Below are 13,248 nucleotides of genomic sequence, written 5' to 3' on the forward strand. Positions count from 1 at the left end.
GATGGGTTTCACTGGCTTCTTCATGCCTCATTCACTTCATGCATGATTTACTTTATGACGTTTTATGACAGCACTGGGGAAAATACTCTGAATGGTGATGGCAAGGCTTGGATTAATGCTGCGAAACCTCGAGACACACCTCTGTAAAATTTACCTACTTCCTCCTCACCTGCACTTGTGTAGCTAATTAAAACAAGAAATAAAGTCACACCTGCAGATGTCTTCACCTGTTTCAAAAGAACACTCAGAAAGATAATTGCTTTAGCACTTATTATAAGTTTTATATGGAGTGCAGTTATTACGTATGTAACGTATAATGTAAGGTAACTTGTTTATTAGGTTAAATCCTTTTTACATTATTTTCAGTATACAGTAGTTTTTACTGAACACTTTCATTAAGTAATATTCACAAATTTAACGGCAGAAGAAAGGTATTGTGAATTCTTTACTTATAATCAGATTACCCACAAATTGTAATCTGTTACTGATTCCAGATTAAATGATGAGAATTGCGGTTAGTATGAAAATCCATGACATAAAATATAATCAGACAACTTTTTGATTACTTTTAGATTAACTGTGATCTAACTTGTTTATCACATTGATTTAAATAGGATAATAGTGATATATTTTAAATAAACAACATATTGATATAAAAGTACAAAGTACAGAGAATGAAAATATACTTCATTCATTGTTATTCAGCAAAATGAAGGCCATGAAACATTACATTATGTCAAGGTTTCTCAAAGGAATTAAAGGGGTTAGTTGTTTACCTTCATGTCATGTGACCATTAACCAGAGAACCATCAACCTGTAATTGTGAATACATATATATATATAATTTCATGAATCTGTGCATTTTAATGTGTTTGAAAGACAAAAGTCTTCCAAAAGCAAACACTTGAGTGAATAATATGTAATCATGTAATCAATAAAATCCAGATTATATGTAATCAGCTACTACCCAGCTCTGCATATAATGCATTATAAAAGTACTTTTAGTGCATTAATTATGCATTCTCATAATGAATTGTATGACCTCACGAATACACTGGTGATGATACATTATAATACATATCTAAACAATCCATTTCGGATGTAACAAGGAATCTGCAAAAGTTATAATTTTAATTATTTATCTGACATTATAAATATAATGCATTATTATGTAATCTCTCTATAAATGCTAATTGAAAAAAAAAAGTTTTATCACACGTTTTCTAGGCAGTGCTGCTGACAAAACTGAAGACGTGAGAGTGAACGTACTGAAATTTTCATAAACGCTTATTCTATATTTAGAAATCTACATTTAGATGTGGTGTCTACAGGGATTTCCAGAAATATTCTAGCCTACATGAAAAAGGTTCGGGAACTTTTGTGTGGTTCGGATGCCATTAATTCTTTCAACACGGTTCTGTTTGCAAGAACGCAGTAAACATGTTTTGTGTGCATTAAAGCTTTCATGGTTGACTGCCAAATAGTGCACAAACATCCTTTAATGCTACACCTTTATTAAAAAAAATAGAAGAAAACAATACCATGAGCATGCTTATTGAAATGCCAGTCAATCAGTCTGATGAATAACCAGAAACATCTCACCTTCTTCTTGTAAATGTTTTATTAGAATAAGGAAGTTGATTTAAGAAAAATACTGTTAAACAAAAATCAAATGCGATCTTCAATCTGAGCTGACACCCGTTTATTAATAAAAACATAAATAATCTTACAATAAAAGAGCAAATTTAAACTGGTAGTTGAAATGCTTATACTCAGAAACACAATACAACCAACCATCACCATGCATGAACAGATAAAATATTGTTTATAATAAATAAAAAGCCTGTAGAGTAAAGACTCATTAGTGGGTAATACAGTCACAGTGAAGCGTCTGCATACGTTTCCAACGTCATGATTTCACACAATAGGATTTTTAACTGCTGGAAATACTGGTATAGTTGGTTAAACCACATTGCACAACATTTTAAACCCGCCCATCTCATGACTAGCCAGAACACATAATATGTTATTTCTAGGAAATTCAACACCCTAAATTCCTTTTGAAACTGAAATAGAGTGACATAAAAAATAACTATAATAATAATAATAATAATAATAATAATAATAATAATAATAATAATAATAATAATTAAGAGAGAGAGAGAGAGAGAGAGAGAGAGAGAGAGAGAGATTCAATCTTGAATTAGTGGACTGATGTGTTCTCTTGTTTAAAAACAGCTGAGAACAATTCAACGCCGACTATTCAATGCAAACTATTTTTAACTTGCCACAGTGTCTTAAAAAACGCAGTAAGACAGCAAGACAAAGGCCACAACAAGACTGCATTTATTTGATCAAAAATACAGAAAAAAAAAACAAACAAAAAAAAACGTAATGTTGAAAAATGTTTTTACAATGTAAAATAATGGTTTCTATTTTAATATCCTTTAAAATATAATTTATTTATGTGATGCAAAGCTGAATTTCCATCATCATTACTGCAGTATAAAGTGTCACATGATCGTCAGAAATCATTCTAATATGCTGATTTATTATTAGAATTATCAATGTTGGAAACAGTTTATATTTTTTTTGGAAACTGCAATACTTTTCTCAGGATTCTTTGAAGAATAAAAAGTTCAAAAGAACAGCATTTATTCCAAATATAACTCTTTTCTAACCATATAAATCTTTGTTATCACTTCTTAACAGTGTAACACATCCTTGCTGAATAAAAGTTTTAATTTCTTAAAAAAAAAAGAAAAGAAATCATAAAAATGTACTGACCCCAAACTTTTGAACTGTAGTGTGTATTGTTAGAAAAGATTTATTTTTTTAAATAAATGCTCTTTTTATTCATCAAAGAATCCTGAAACAAAATTTCACAGGTTCATAAAAAATATTAAGCAGCACAACAGTTTCAACACTGATAATAAATCATCATATTAGAATGATTTCTGAAGATCATGTGACACTGAAGACTGGAGTAATGATGCTGAAAATACAGCTGCGCATCACAGGAATAATTTCGATTTTAATGTATATTAAAATATAATAATGTTATTTTATATCATAATAATATTTCACAATATTAAATTTTTTCCTGCGTTTTTGATAAAAAAAAATAAAAAAATGCAACCTTGATGAGCATAAGAGACTCAAGTACATTAAAAATTATTCTGATCCCAAACTTTTGACCGGTAGTGTATGTGTGTGTGTGTATATATTATATATATATATATATATATATATATATATATATATATATATATATATATATATATATAATTTACTTGTTGCTCAGGATAATCATCAATGCTTATTCCTCTAGCTGGACTCTTTTTTTTGGTTCGGATTTATTTTCTGCCTCTTCGTCCTCCTCCCCATCACCCTCCTCCTCCTCCTCCTCCACCATCTCAACCCCATCCATGGTTTTCTGCAGCTGAAGCTGGATTCTCTTCAGCTCCTGCAGTCCGTCCTGCAGCTCCTTGCAAACCTCTCTGATCTTGGCCGCGAACTCTGTCTTGGCGCCCTTGCGCAGCTCCAGCGAGCCCTTGGCGAGGAAGAAGACGTCGAGGGCGAGGAAGAGGCCCGACATGACGCCGGTGGTGATGCTGATGACCTGCGCGGCTTTGGCGGCTCCTCCGGCAACATTGAGCACCTGGACGGTGTTGATGAGGCTGTCGGTGTTCACCAGCAGCGCTTTCCCGGCCCGGCCGCCCTCCTTCAACACGTGCTTGACGTTCTGGTTCAGAGCCCGTCTGGAGATGCTGTCCACGTACTGCTTGAAGTGCCACTGCTCCAGGGTCTCCATCCCTGCCTACAGCGACGCAAACCGTTAGAGGAGAGACAGACGACAAGATAGGTAGATAGTTAACAATCCTATTCATTTTCTCCACAGGGGAACTTATTCTTAACAGCACCTTATAAACCACTGAAGACAGACCTACTGTGAGCTACGAGGTTGTTAATCGATGGTGTATGCTTTAGTCAGAGCCATCAGTCCGCATTGTTTTTAAAATAATCATTTAAACAGTGGAATTCTCAGTGAAAACCTACATTACCCATAATTCTGCAAACAAACCTCCACCAATCAGAGAATTGAGACGCAAACTTGGCCAAAATAACTCGTGAAGTACAGTAAATCTCCCTATGCTCTAAATCTATGACCCTATGATCTAAAATTTGAATAAAAACAAAACTTGAAAATAGAAATAGTATAAAATAAATAGTAATGAAAACTATAAAAGTCAATTAATGACAGTAAAAATAAAAGTAAAAATAAAAAATCAATCAATCAATCAATCAATCAGTCAGCCTCACCTGGAGGAAGTCCAGGCATTCTTTAATATCTTTAACTTCATGCTGATAATCTTGGATCATCTTCTCCACCTTCTTCCTGTCCGTGTTGGAGTGAACAGTGTCGGTGATGTTTGCCGACGCTGACGTCACTCCGCCGGCGGTCGCGACCCCGATGCCCACCGCCGTCACGATGAGGGACGCCCCGAAGGTGAAGGGCGCCAGAACCAGGCCGGTGATGGTGGTGATGCTGCCGGCGACGCTGGCCACCCCTCCGCCAACGCTCGCGGTCACCGTCTTCCTGTGGAAGCTGTCGGCGGCGTCCGCTAGCGTCAGCAGGTCCTGTATGCGCCGCTGCAGCGACGGCTCGCGCTGAGTCAGCAGGTGAACGAATAACTTGGCAGCCATGAAAACCCGGTTAGCGGCGGCTTCGATCGCCCTGAGAGCGAGAAGGAAACAAAAAAGTTATTTTACGTCACGCTGGTTTTCATTGTATGCAGATATGCTGCAATAGAAAAGTAAAGTTTGTGTAGAGTCAATGCAGCCTTTCACAAATGTCACAGAATCTGCACCAGCAAATTACCACTTGTATTAATATTGTGAGTAAAAAAATGAATTAGTTTTTATATTCTTTGTTTTCATTTTAACTGCATTTAAAGATTTTTTTAATGCTTTTAAAATTTTTATTTTAGATATAGTTTAGTTATTTTAGTAGCTTCTTCAACTAAATGAAAATGATCAAGTTATGTTGCTATTATTATTATTATTATTATTTATTTATTTTTTTCACAAATAAAATGTACCATAAAATCCCCTGAAATACTATTCAGGGCATTTTATGGTACTACATTTTATTTATGCAGTATATACAAGTCCACTGCATTCCAAACCACATAAATGATGAATTCGTAAGCATTGGTGAGGAAAATACAGACGGGCGAACATCACACAATGCGCACGTCTCTCACAGTGCATCCTGTGCAATGAAGCCCACAAACATCCTTCTAATTCACTTCAACCTTTCCGAACTTTATGAAAAATTATTTTACGGAAGGTTCGAGTGGTGTGTGTGTGTGGGATGAATTGAAAGCAAGCAGAATATGGGTGTTTCTAAAGCAAACTCAGCGTCATCGCGCATCTGGTTAAAATCTAAGCTCAGAATCGATCGATTGATCAATTTTTTCCCCCACCCCTTTTTATAATATATATATATAGATATATATATATATATATATATATATATATATATAATATATATATATAGATATATTCACAGAGAAAGTGCCAAAAACTACCCAGTTTTGCACCACTGGTTTAAATACAATATATTGCACTAACACTTCAAGAAGGGCCTTTTTTATAGTAAAAATGTAAATCTTTCTCACCGTTCTCCATCTTTTTCATTAAACTGCTTTGACTCGTTCCATTCACTCCAACCTGAGAAATAAAAATAATTAAAAAAAAGTCTCTGCCAACTCAAATACAAAAGCACATTTGAGATCAAGACTCTTAACTTAAGAAATACCTTCCACGTTTCTCCACCAGGCCAGCAGACCATCTTCATCCTGTGAATGACAGACGCAACTCAGGTTTCTGATGCCAAACAGACTACGCGCATATATAACAAATGTGTGAATTACTAGCAATCAAGGACTAAAGTGAGATGTTAACACACATCTTCATTGTCCAGAGGGTTTCCTTCACTGGAGACGGAGACATCTGTTTCTGCTGTTTGATCTACCTGTAAATTAAAACAAACAAACTGCATTTCCTGATTCTCAGTCTTACAAAACTATTTTGTTTCAGCAGCACAGGGCCACAAACCTTTTGCAATAAAGTATGGAAGTTGTGAATATTTCTCAAGAGTTCTTTTGTAAAGTGCAGAAGTCAAATGTAATGTAAATAAAGCAGCTCATACACACACACTCACAAACACACCTGTGTGGTCAAACATTTATCAACGATCAAAGACGAGGCGTTCTGTCCCTCTCCTTGATCAGACACCTGCAATCAGTGATCATAAAAACGTTATACTGCAAAATAGCAAATAGTAAGTTTGTTTTCATAAACAATATCTTGAATAGAAGTGCACTTCGTATTTGTTTATTGGGGTGACACCACAAATAACTTAAGTTACATGATCAGACTTCTTTTTTCAAGTAACTAGTACACATTACTTTTTAGTTTACAAGAAAATATATACTAGTTACTTTTTCAAGTAACAGCAGTTACTTTGTTTTTCATGTACTGACAGAGAGCTCTCCTGACCGCATCTGTGTGAACACGACGATACTGTAGTTCTAGACTAACATGCATTACTCTTCTCACTTGCACAGAATTCCTCAAAAAGAATAAAAACTGTGAAATCCAAACTCAGAATATGAGGCAAATCTGAAATAATTACATCTGTTAAATAACACATGTATCCTTTATGCATTTAATTCAATTTTATTAACCAATGTCTCTGCAAAAGTAATGTAACACAAAAGTAACTTCACTAACCTTTTTTAAGTCATGCAATTCAAGTTAAAAAAGTTTAAAAAAGCCAGTGCCACGAGACAAAATGCACTTCTCTGAAAACAAAGACTTAGATGTGTACCTTTTTAATAGATATTTCAGTCATTGTATATTTACTGTATATTATTGTGTTATTTTATAATTTGTATTATATCTTAGTTTAGTTTTTTACACTATTTTTAAACATTTTAAAGGAAACTTCTCAGTTAAATACACATTAAGATCTGTGGCCAGCTTAGTTTTTTTTTTTTAAACAATTCCTATATAGATTTTATTAGTTTTTATTTTAGGTTTAGCACAAACAAACAAAAGCCAAACAGATGCATAGACAGTTATGTGCTGACAATAAACATGCACCATAAACATGTCAGCATTTGCACTTAAAACCAATGCTCACCGCTGTTACCACACACAGTCATCCAGACTTGTGTCTACACTGTATATTTAACATGCAATACTCTTTTAATTGCATGTCATTAAACACAAGCATGCAGACAAACAGACAGAATGCTATAAATCTTCTTTTGCATTCCTAAAGGCCCATCCTGCCCTCTGTAGTCTTCAGCAGAGACAATAAATGACTGATGAAATCAACCCACTTCAGCAGTATTCAGTGTAAACTATGAATACAGCTGTCTGAGATGCCAGAGGAATTAAATACCACAAACACAGCTTGTCAGACTGGTTTTCCAGAAACTAATCTGGAAATCACATCTCTTACAGTATACCTATTGTATATTGTTAAAGTGTTCATAACTGACGTCTAACCCTGAAATAATTCAAGACGACACACTCTCGCACCTGAGCTGTGGATTTCAGATGGTCTCGCATCCCGCCGTGATCCTGTAACACAAAACACGCTTACAGAAGTCAGAAAACATTAACAGTATGTGAATTAAAACAGTCCTGCTGCTACTTGAGATGAAGATGTTAATGATCGCATGTGGCGTAAATGAGATGATGAGTGTTTCGTTAATGACGCAGTCGTCTTGCCGTGTTTACCTGTGTTTTCTCATCTGCGGGAGCTGCTGCAGAGACAAGTAGAGGCTCACTGATCTTGTTCTACAGAAAGACACGAGAGAGATGCTGAAACAGACAAACATTTACTGCTGAGCTCCGGAAACATCGCAAACGGATTGTGCTGATTCTCTTAAGAGACTCTGTGTGTGTGTGTGTGTGTGTGTGTGTGTGTGTGTGTGTGTGTGTGTGTGTGTGTGTGTGTGTGTGTGTGTGTATGAGAGTGTGTGAGAGAGAGTGAGAGAGTGTGTGTGTGTGTGAGTGTGTGAGAGAGAGTGTGTGTGTGTGTGTGCACGCATGTGTGTGTGTGTGTGTGTGTGTGTGTGTGAGAGAGAGAGAGAGAGAGAGAGAGAGGTGTGTGTGTGTAGTGTATGAGTGTATGATGTGTGTGAGAGAGAGAGAGAGAGAGAGAGATGTGGTGTGTCTGTGTGTGTGTGTGTGTGTGTGTGTGATGTATTTGCGAGTATGTGGGTGTGTTAATTGAGAGAGAGAGTGTGTGTGTGTGCACGCATGTGTATGTGTGTGAGTTTGTGAGAGAGAGAGAGTGTGTGCACACATGTGTATGTGTGTGTGAGAGTGTGTGTGTGTGTGTGTGTGAGAGAGTGTGTGAGAGAGTGTGTGTATGTGTATGTGTGTGTGTGTGTGTACCTGTGAGGAAAACCTGAATGGATTTAGTTTTTGAATCATTCCCATAATTATTCCGGGATCCTGAAAATAAATAAATAAGTCATCATCACATTACCAGGGTTATTATCTTTGATAAAAAGTCATTAATAAAATTGTTACTTGAAAAAAATAAACAAAATGAAATGAAAACATTAACTTATTTCATCTGCATCATTTCTTAAGTTTTATTTTTATTTTATTTATTTGATTTGATTTATATACAAATCCCTCAGTAAAACCCTTCAGAGTATAGAGAGGAATAAAACTGCTAAGTTTGGTGTGTGTAAGTGCTGCTGCAGTGAAGATACAAACTCATTTGGAGAAAATGGACTTTAAAGATATGGACTGTACAATAAAATAAACAGTTAAATATGTATTTTTTTTTCTGTTATATTCCAAACTTGACCAGTACATGAAAAAACTTTCCTGGGGTGTCTTACCTTAATTTACTCATCACAACAGTGCTGATAAGTTTTACTGCTTAAATATATTCCTCTAAACGTGTTCTTGAATGTTTTTGAACACAATTAATTCCTTCAGTTAAACAGAGGGACATCCAGACCTGTTTGTGTTCGGTATCTTTGCTCTCTGCTGCCTCTCCTGTCCAGGTAGAAGAACTGCATACAGGTGTGTCCTACAGCAGCAACACAAGGTATGATTCAATATATCAGACACAGATAAATAAACATACCCAAACTTGGACATTTATTCACATCTCACTTGACTAGACTAGATTTGCATTTTCTGAAGGAAACACTAGAGCATGCAAGGCGAGAGAAGATTCAGGAAAGCAGAGGAATGAGTTTGAAGGTTTCTAGGAAGCTGTGAATGAATTAAAGAAAAGGAGTATATGATGTAAATACCGTATAGCTTAAAATAATACATAATAAAGAGAAAACTAAGCCTCACCTGCTTGCCATCATTATTTACTGAAGCTTTGGTTACGGCTGAGCTCTGCCGTTAGAAAAGAGTGATATCAGTAACAACATTTATATTTTATTAGGTCATTTTCCAAACCTCAAAGTCATTTTACCATAAATTGACTAAATGTTTTGTTTACGTTTAACAAAAAAAAAAAAAAGAGGCCAAAATCGAGAACTCAGAGTTACTATACATTACGATTCGCTGGGAGTTTGAGGAATTATTATTTATGGACTTATGCATGTCAAGTGACTGAAAACTCAATGTGCATTTGATGTGGCTTTTAATACGAGGATGATTACAGCATTATGGCATTCAGCAGTCCAGTGTCCCTTCACTGAGGATTCAATCCATGACCTTTTGGATCACCAACCCAAATGTTCAACCACAATCCTTTCAAATTGTTACCTGTGAAGAGGATTTAAAGGGATAGAGATTCTGCATCACACCAATCGCGCCAGTCCTTCCACCAGCAGCTTCACAAAAGAGAAATGACACCAACAGCAACCTCTTAAATGAAAGAAATCATCATTAAAACACTGACCGGTCGGACCGGATGATCTGCTCGGGAGGCCGTGTGAATGGAGGGTGTTTACCTGTGCTTTGAGTGGATGCTCTTTTTATATGCTACGGGTGTTTTTTTTTTGTACTATTGAATTCATTTAACCAAAGGTCTTTATTAAAATATTAGTAAACACCAATACATAAGACATTTTTATATGCTACGGGTGTTTTTTTTTTTTGTACTATTGAATTCATTTAACCAAAGGTCTTTATTAAAATATTAGTAAACACCAATACATAAGACTATGCACAACTCAAGGGTAAAGTGGTTATACCGGCTCAAACTCCAATGAGACATTCAGACAGACCTAAACACAATTACGTGCATGTTGTTCATGTGTGTCGGTCACAGCACTGATGACAGGTAAAGCTTCTATTGTAAACACTCAGTACACTTTGATTGGTCTAATCTTTCAACACTGACGCTGCTGCACTAGTAACTATTTTTAACTTGACACAGCGCACCTGTCCAAGACGCCAGTATGATGAATGGGTAAGTAATGGCTCCTGAATATCAATTATGCAACTTCAGGTCATAATGTAGGGCAGGGGTTTTTAAACTGGGATCCCCCAAATTCAGAGGAAAAGAAGCGTGTAAAAATGGCTTAAAAAGAAGTTAACATTTGCCAAATAGACTATTCGTATGGTTTCATATTTAATCTTGAGATTGCAATTATTTTATTCTGTTGCCAGGCCTGGTTTTATAGACACAAATAGAAACAAAATCAGCCTACATACATTCGGTTTTCGTTTAAAACATGAACTTCTGTAAAACAGCTCTGGAACAATATTTATAGCACAAACACAGTTTACTTGTCATCGAATTGTTCCTCGTTTATTTTTTCCATAACACCCATAAATATCACATTAAATGACCTTTATAGCTACATGAAAAAAACATTCATCTGCCTTTTGGGAATGAAAAAAAAAAACACCCATTTAAGATATTAAGAAGATGATAGCAGACAAATACAGTTGAAAACATTCTGGTCCCGCCCAAAACGGAGTAATCCCAGACAGCACAGGTATGTCTGCAAGATGTCTGTTAAAGATTGCTGGAAATCATCTGCTGTGTACAAACATCTGATAGACGTCTTTCAGACATCAGTTTTACATTCATTTTAAATCAGGAATATCTTAAAGAAATTTTCCTTATATTTGACATCTAATAGGAAACGTCCTATAGACGTATTGCAGGTGAACAAACACTCGCCTTCAGATGTAAATGCGACGTCACATAGACGTCTCCGTGACGTACGTGTGCTGCACTATTTAACAAAAGTTAAAGGCAGAATATGACACTAGCATAGGAATTTATCCTTCTTTTAGGGTGACGCAAAGCAAAAACACGTCACTTGTGAACGCCTTTCGGCTCATGAATATTAATTAAGTTGTAAGACTGACCGCAACAGGGACGTCACCGTGACCTAATTAATATTCAGTATCTAAGAGTCTACTGTTCTTTCGCTTCAGGCGATGGAATTTTCATAAACTTTTACTAACATATACGCACGTGTCTTGAAAGGAAATCTCTTTTCATTTGCGAACCACACGACAACGCATTAAAAGATTAATCACAAACTCTCACAACTGTTTTTCCTCTTTTTCGACTTCCCCTTAAAGTATTCAAGTTTCATGACACAAAACGGTAAACCGCAAACAAACAGCGCTTACCTTTACCTTGACCTGCTCGTGGCTGTCTTCTCTTTAAATCCTCTTCCAAAAGAAAAGAAAAACGGAAACAGACAAACCAAAACAAAACAAACACAGGACGCCCCCGTTTTCAGTGTTCTAAAACTATTAAAAGAAGCTGTTCGATTCGCAGGCGTTCGGCTGCAAAAGTCCCCAAAACCAGCTCTTCTAACCTAAGAAGTGTACTAAAAACATGACCTTAACCAAACAGAGCGTTCAGTTCCAGAGGTGAACAGAACCCTCTTTCAGTCTTCCTTGAAAAGCACATGATCGCGGGGCGTGTTTGAACAAAAGTCTTATTTTCCACTCAAACTTGAGATCTTTGATGTCCCTCACTGCTTACACAAGTTGCATGCTTTATAGTTTGTAGTCTCATTTGATCTGAGATTTATTTTTTTATTTTTAATCACCCAGACAGCAAAGTATATTTTATTTAGGTTTATTAAAATATATTCATGGAAATAACCTTCATTCCTGTATTGCACAACATCATGTCAAGACATGAAATAACTTGTAACACCTTTAGAGTTGTTAATAGTACAATCTGTGCAAAAACGTATGAAAGATTTACATAAAAATGCAGTTTATCCAAAGCCTAAAATCTCAATTACTTCACATAAAAGTGATTCTTGTCTGTGGCTTCATTCTCACTAAAAGCAGAACTGGATTGTGAACAAAAAAAACTGGACTTTAACCACAAACTGTGACCACGGCATAGCAGTTGTACAATACAAATACAATGTAATATAATGTGTGACTACACATCCCTATTTTGCAATGCAGAAGCATTTTCTGTGTATGTGAGAGGCTTCTGATTCATTAGCCGCTATCTTTACCCTGATAGCACTCGTACCTCTGCTAAAGATCTCTTGATCTGGAAAGCATCTGCTGTGTACAAACATCTGATAGACATCTTTAAGATGTCAGTTTTACATGCATTCTAAATCATAAACATCTTAAAGACATCTTCTAAACGAAATATCAGGGAAATGACTACAAGAATACCCTCATAGCACACGTACATCACAGAGACATCTATTTGATGTCTGCATTACATCTGGAAGACATATTATAGATTTATAGTGTTTGCTTATCTGAAATACGTCTATAGGACTTCTCCTATCAGATGTCAAATAGATGTTTATAAGATGCATTTAAGATCTTTAGTATTTAGAATGTATGTAAAACTGACATCTTAAAGATGTCTATCAGATGTTTGTACACAGCAGATGCTTTCCAGATGAAGAGATCTTTAACAGACGTACGTGTGCTATCTGGGTAACAAAGTAGGAAGTATTTGCGCTACAAACCAGCACGTTTATGAACACGATAGTCTTAAAATATAACAAGAAATACCAGTTTGCAATATCAAGCAGCATAACGAGTTGTTTGTAACAGTTAAACATAATCAACATCGGATGCCGCGCACATTCAAATTACAAAAGTCTTGTAGAAATAATTTAAGGAATGTTCTTACGAAGTACAGCAGTCATGATGGGAAAACATGAAAACGTACATTTTTACAAGTCTCTTAAATATTTATGTGGAGGAATCTTGTAATCATTTGCGTGC

The 13,248-nt window shown here is 35.8% G+C and overlaps 1 protein-coding gene across 3 annotated transcripts; it reads right to left on the minus strand.

Moving 5' to 3' along the window:
* Positions 1-3,249: 3,249 nt before the first annotated feature.
* LOC109106422 (apolipoprotein L6-like) lies at positions 3,250-13,202 on the minus strand. Of its 3 annotated transcripts, none has more exons than XM_042759381.1 (13): positions 11,659-13,202; positions 9,829-9,896; positions 9,409-9,453; positions 9,062-9,133; positions 8,482-8,541; positions 7,819-7,878; positions 7,618-7,659; positions 6,238-6,303; positions 5,975-6,040; positions 5,825-5,864; positions 5,685-5,736; positions 4,324-4,738; positions 3,250-3,820 (listed from the first exon to the last, which is right to left on the minus strand). In XM_042759381.1, exons 2-13 carry the CDS (start codon positions 9,862-9,864, stop codon positions 3,320-3,322), a joined length of 1,455 nt encoding a protein of 484 aa, XP_042615315.1. In that variant the 5' UTR covers positions 9,865-9,896; positions 11,659-13,202; the 3' UTR covers positions 3,250-3,319. The 3 variants fall into 3 exon arrangements, with proteins under 3 accessions (XP_042615315.1, XP_042615313.1, XP_042615312.1); XM_042759379.1 differs by having other exon boundaries at positions 9,829-9,928; XM_042759378.1 differs by having other exon boundaries at positions 9,829-13,202.
* Between the last annotated feature and the right edge of the window lie 46 nt (positions 13,203-13,248).

This window comes from Cyprinus carpio, chromosome A7 (genome assembly GCF_018340385.1).
Source record: "Cyprinus carpio isolate SPL01 chromosome A7, ASM1834038v1, whole genome shotgun sequence".
NCBI lineage: Eukaryota > Metazoa > Chordata > Actinopteri > Cypriniformes > Cyprinidae > Cyprinus > Cyprinus carpio.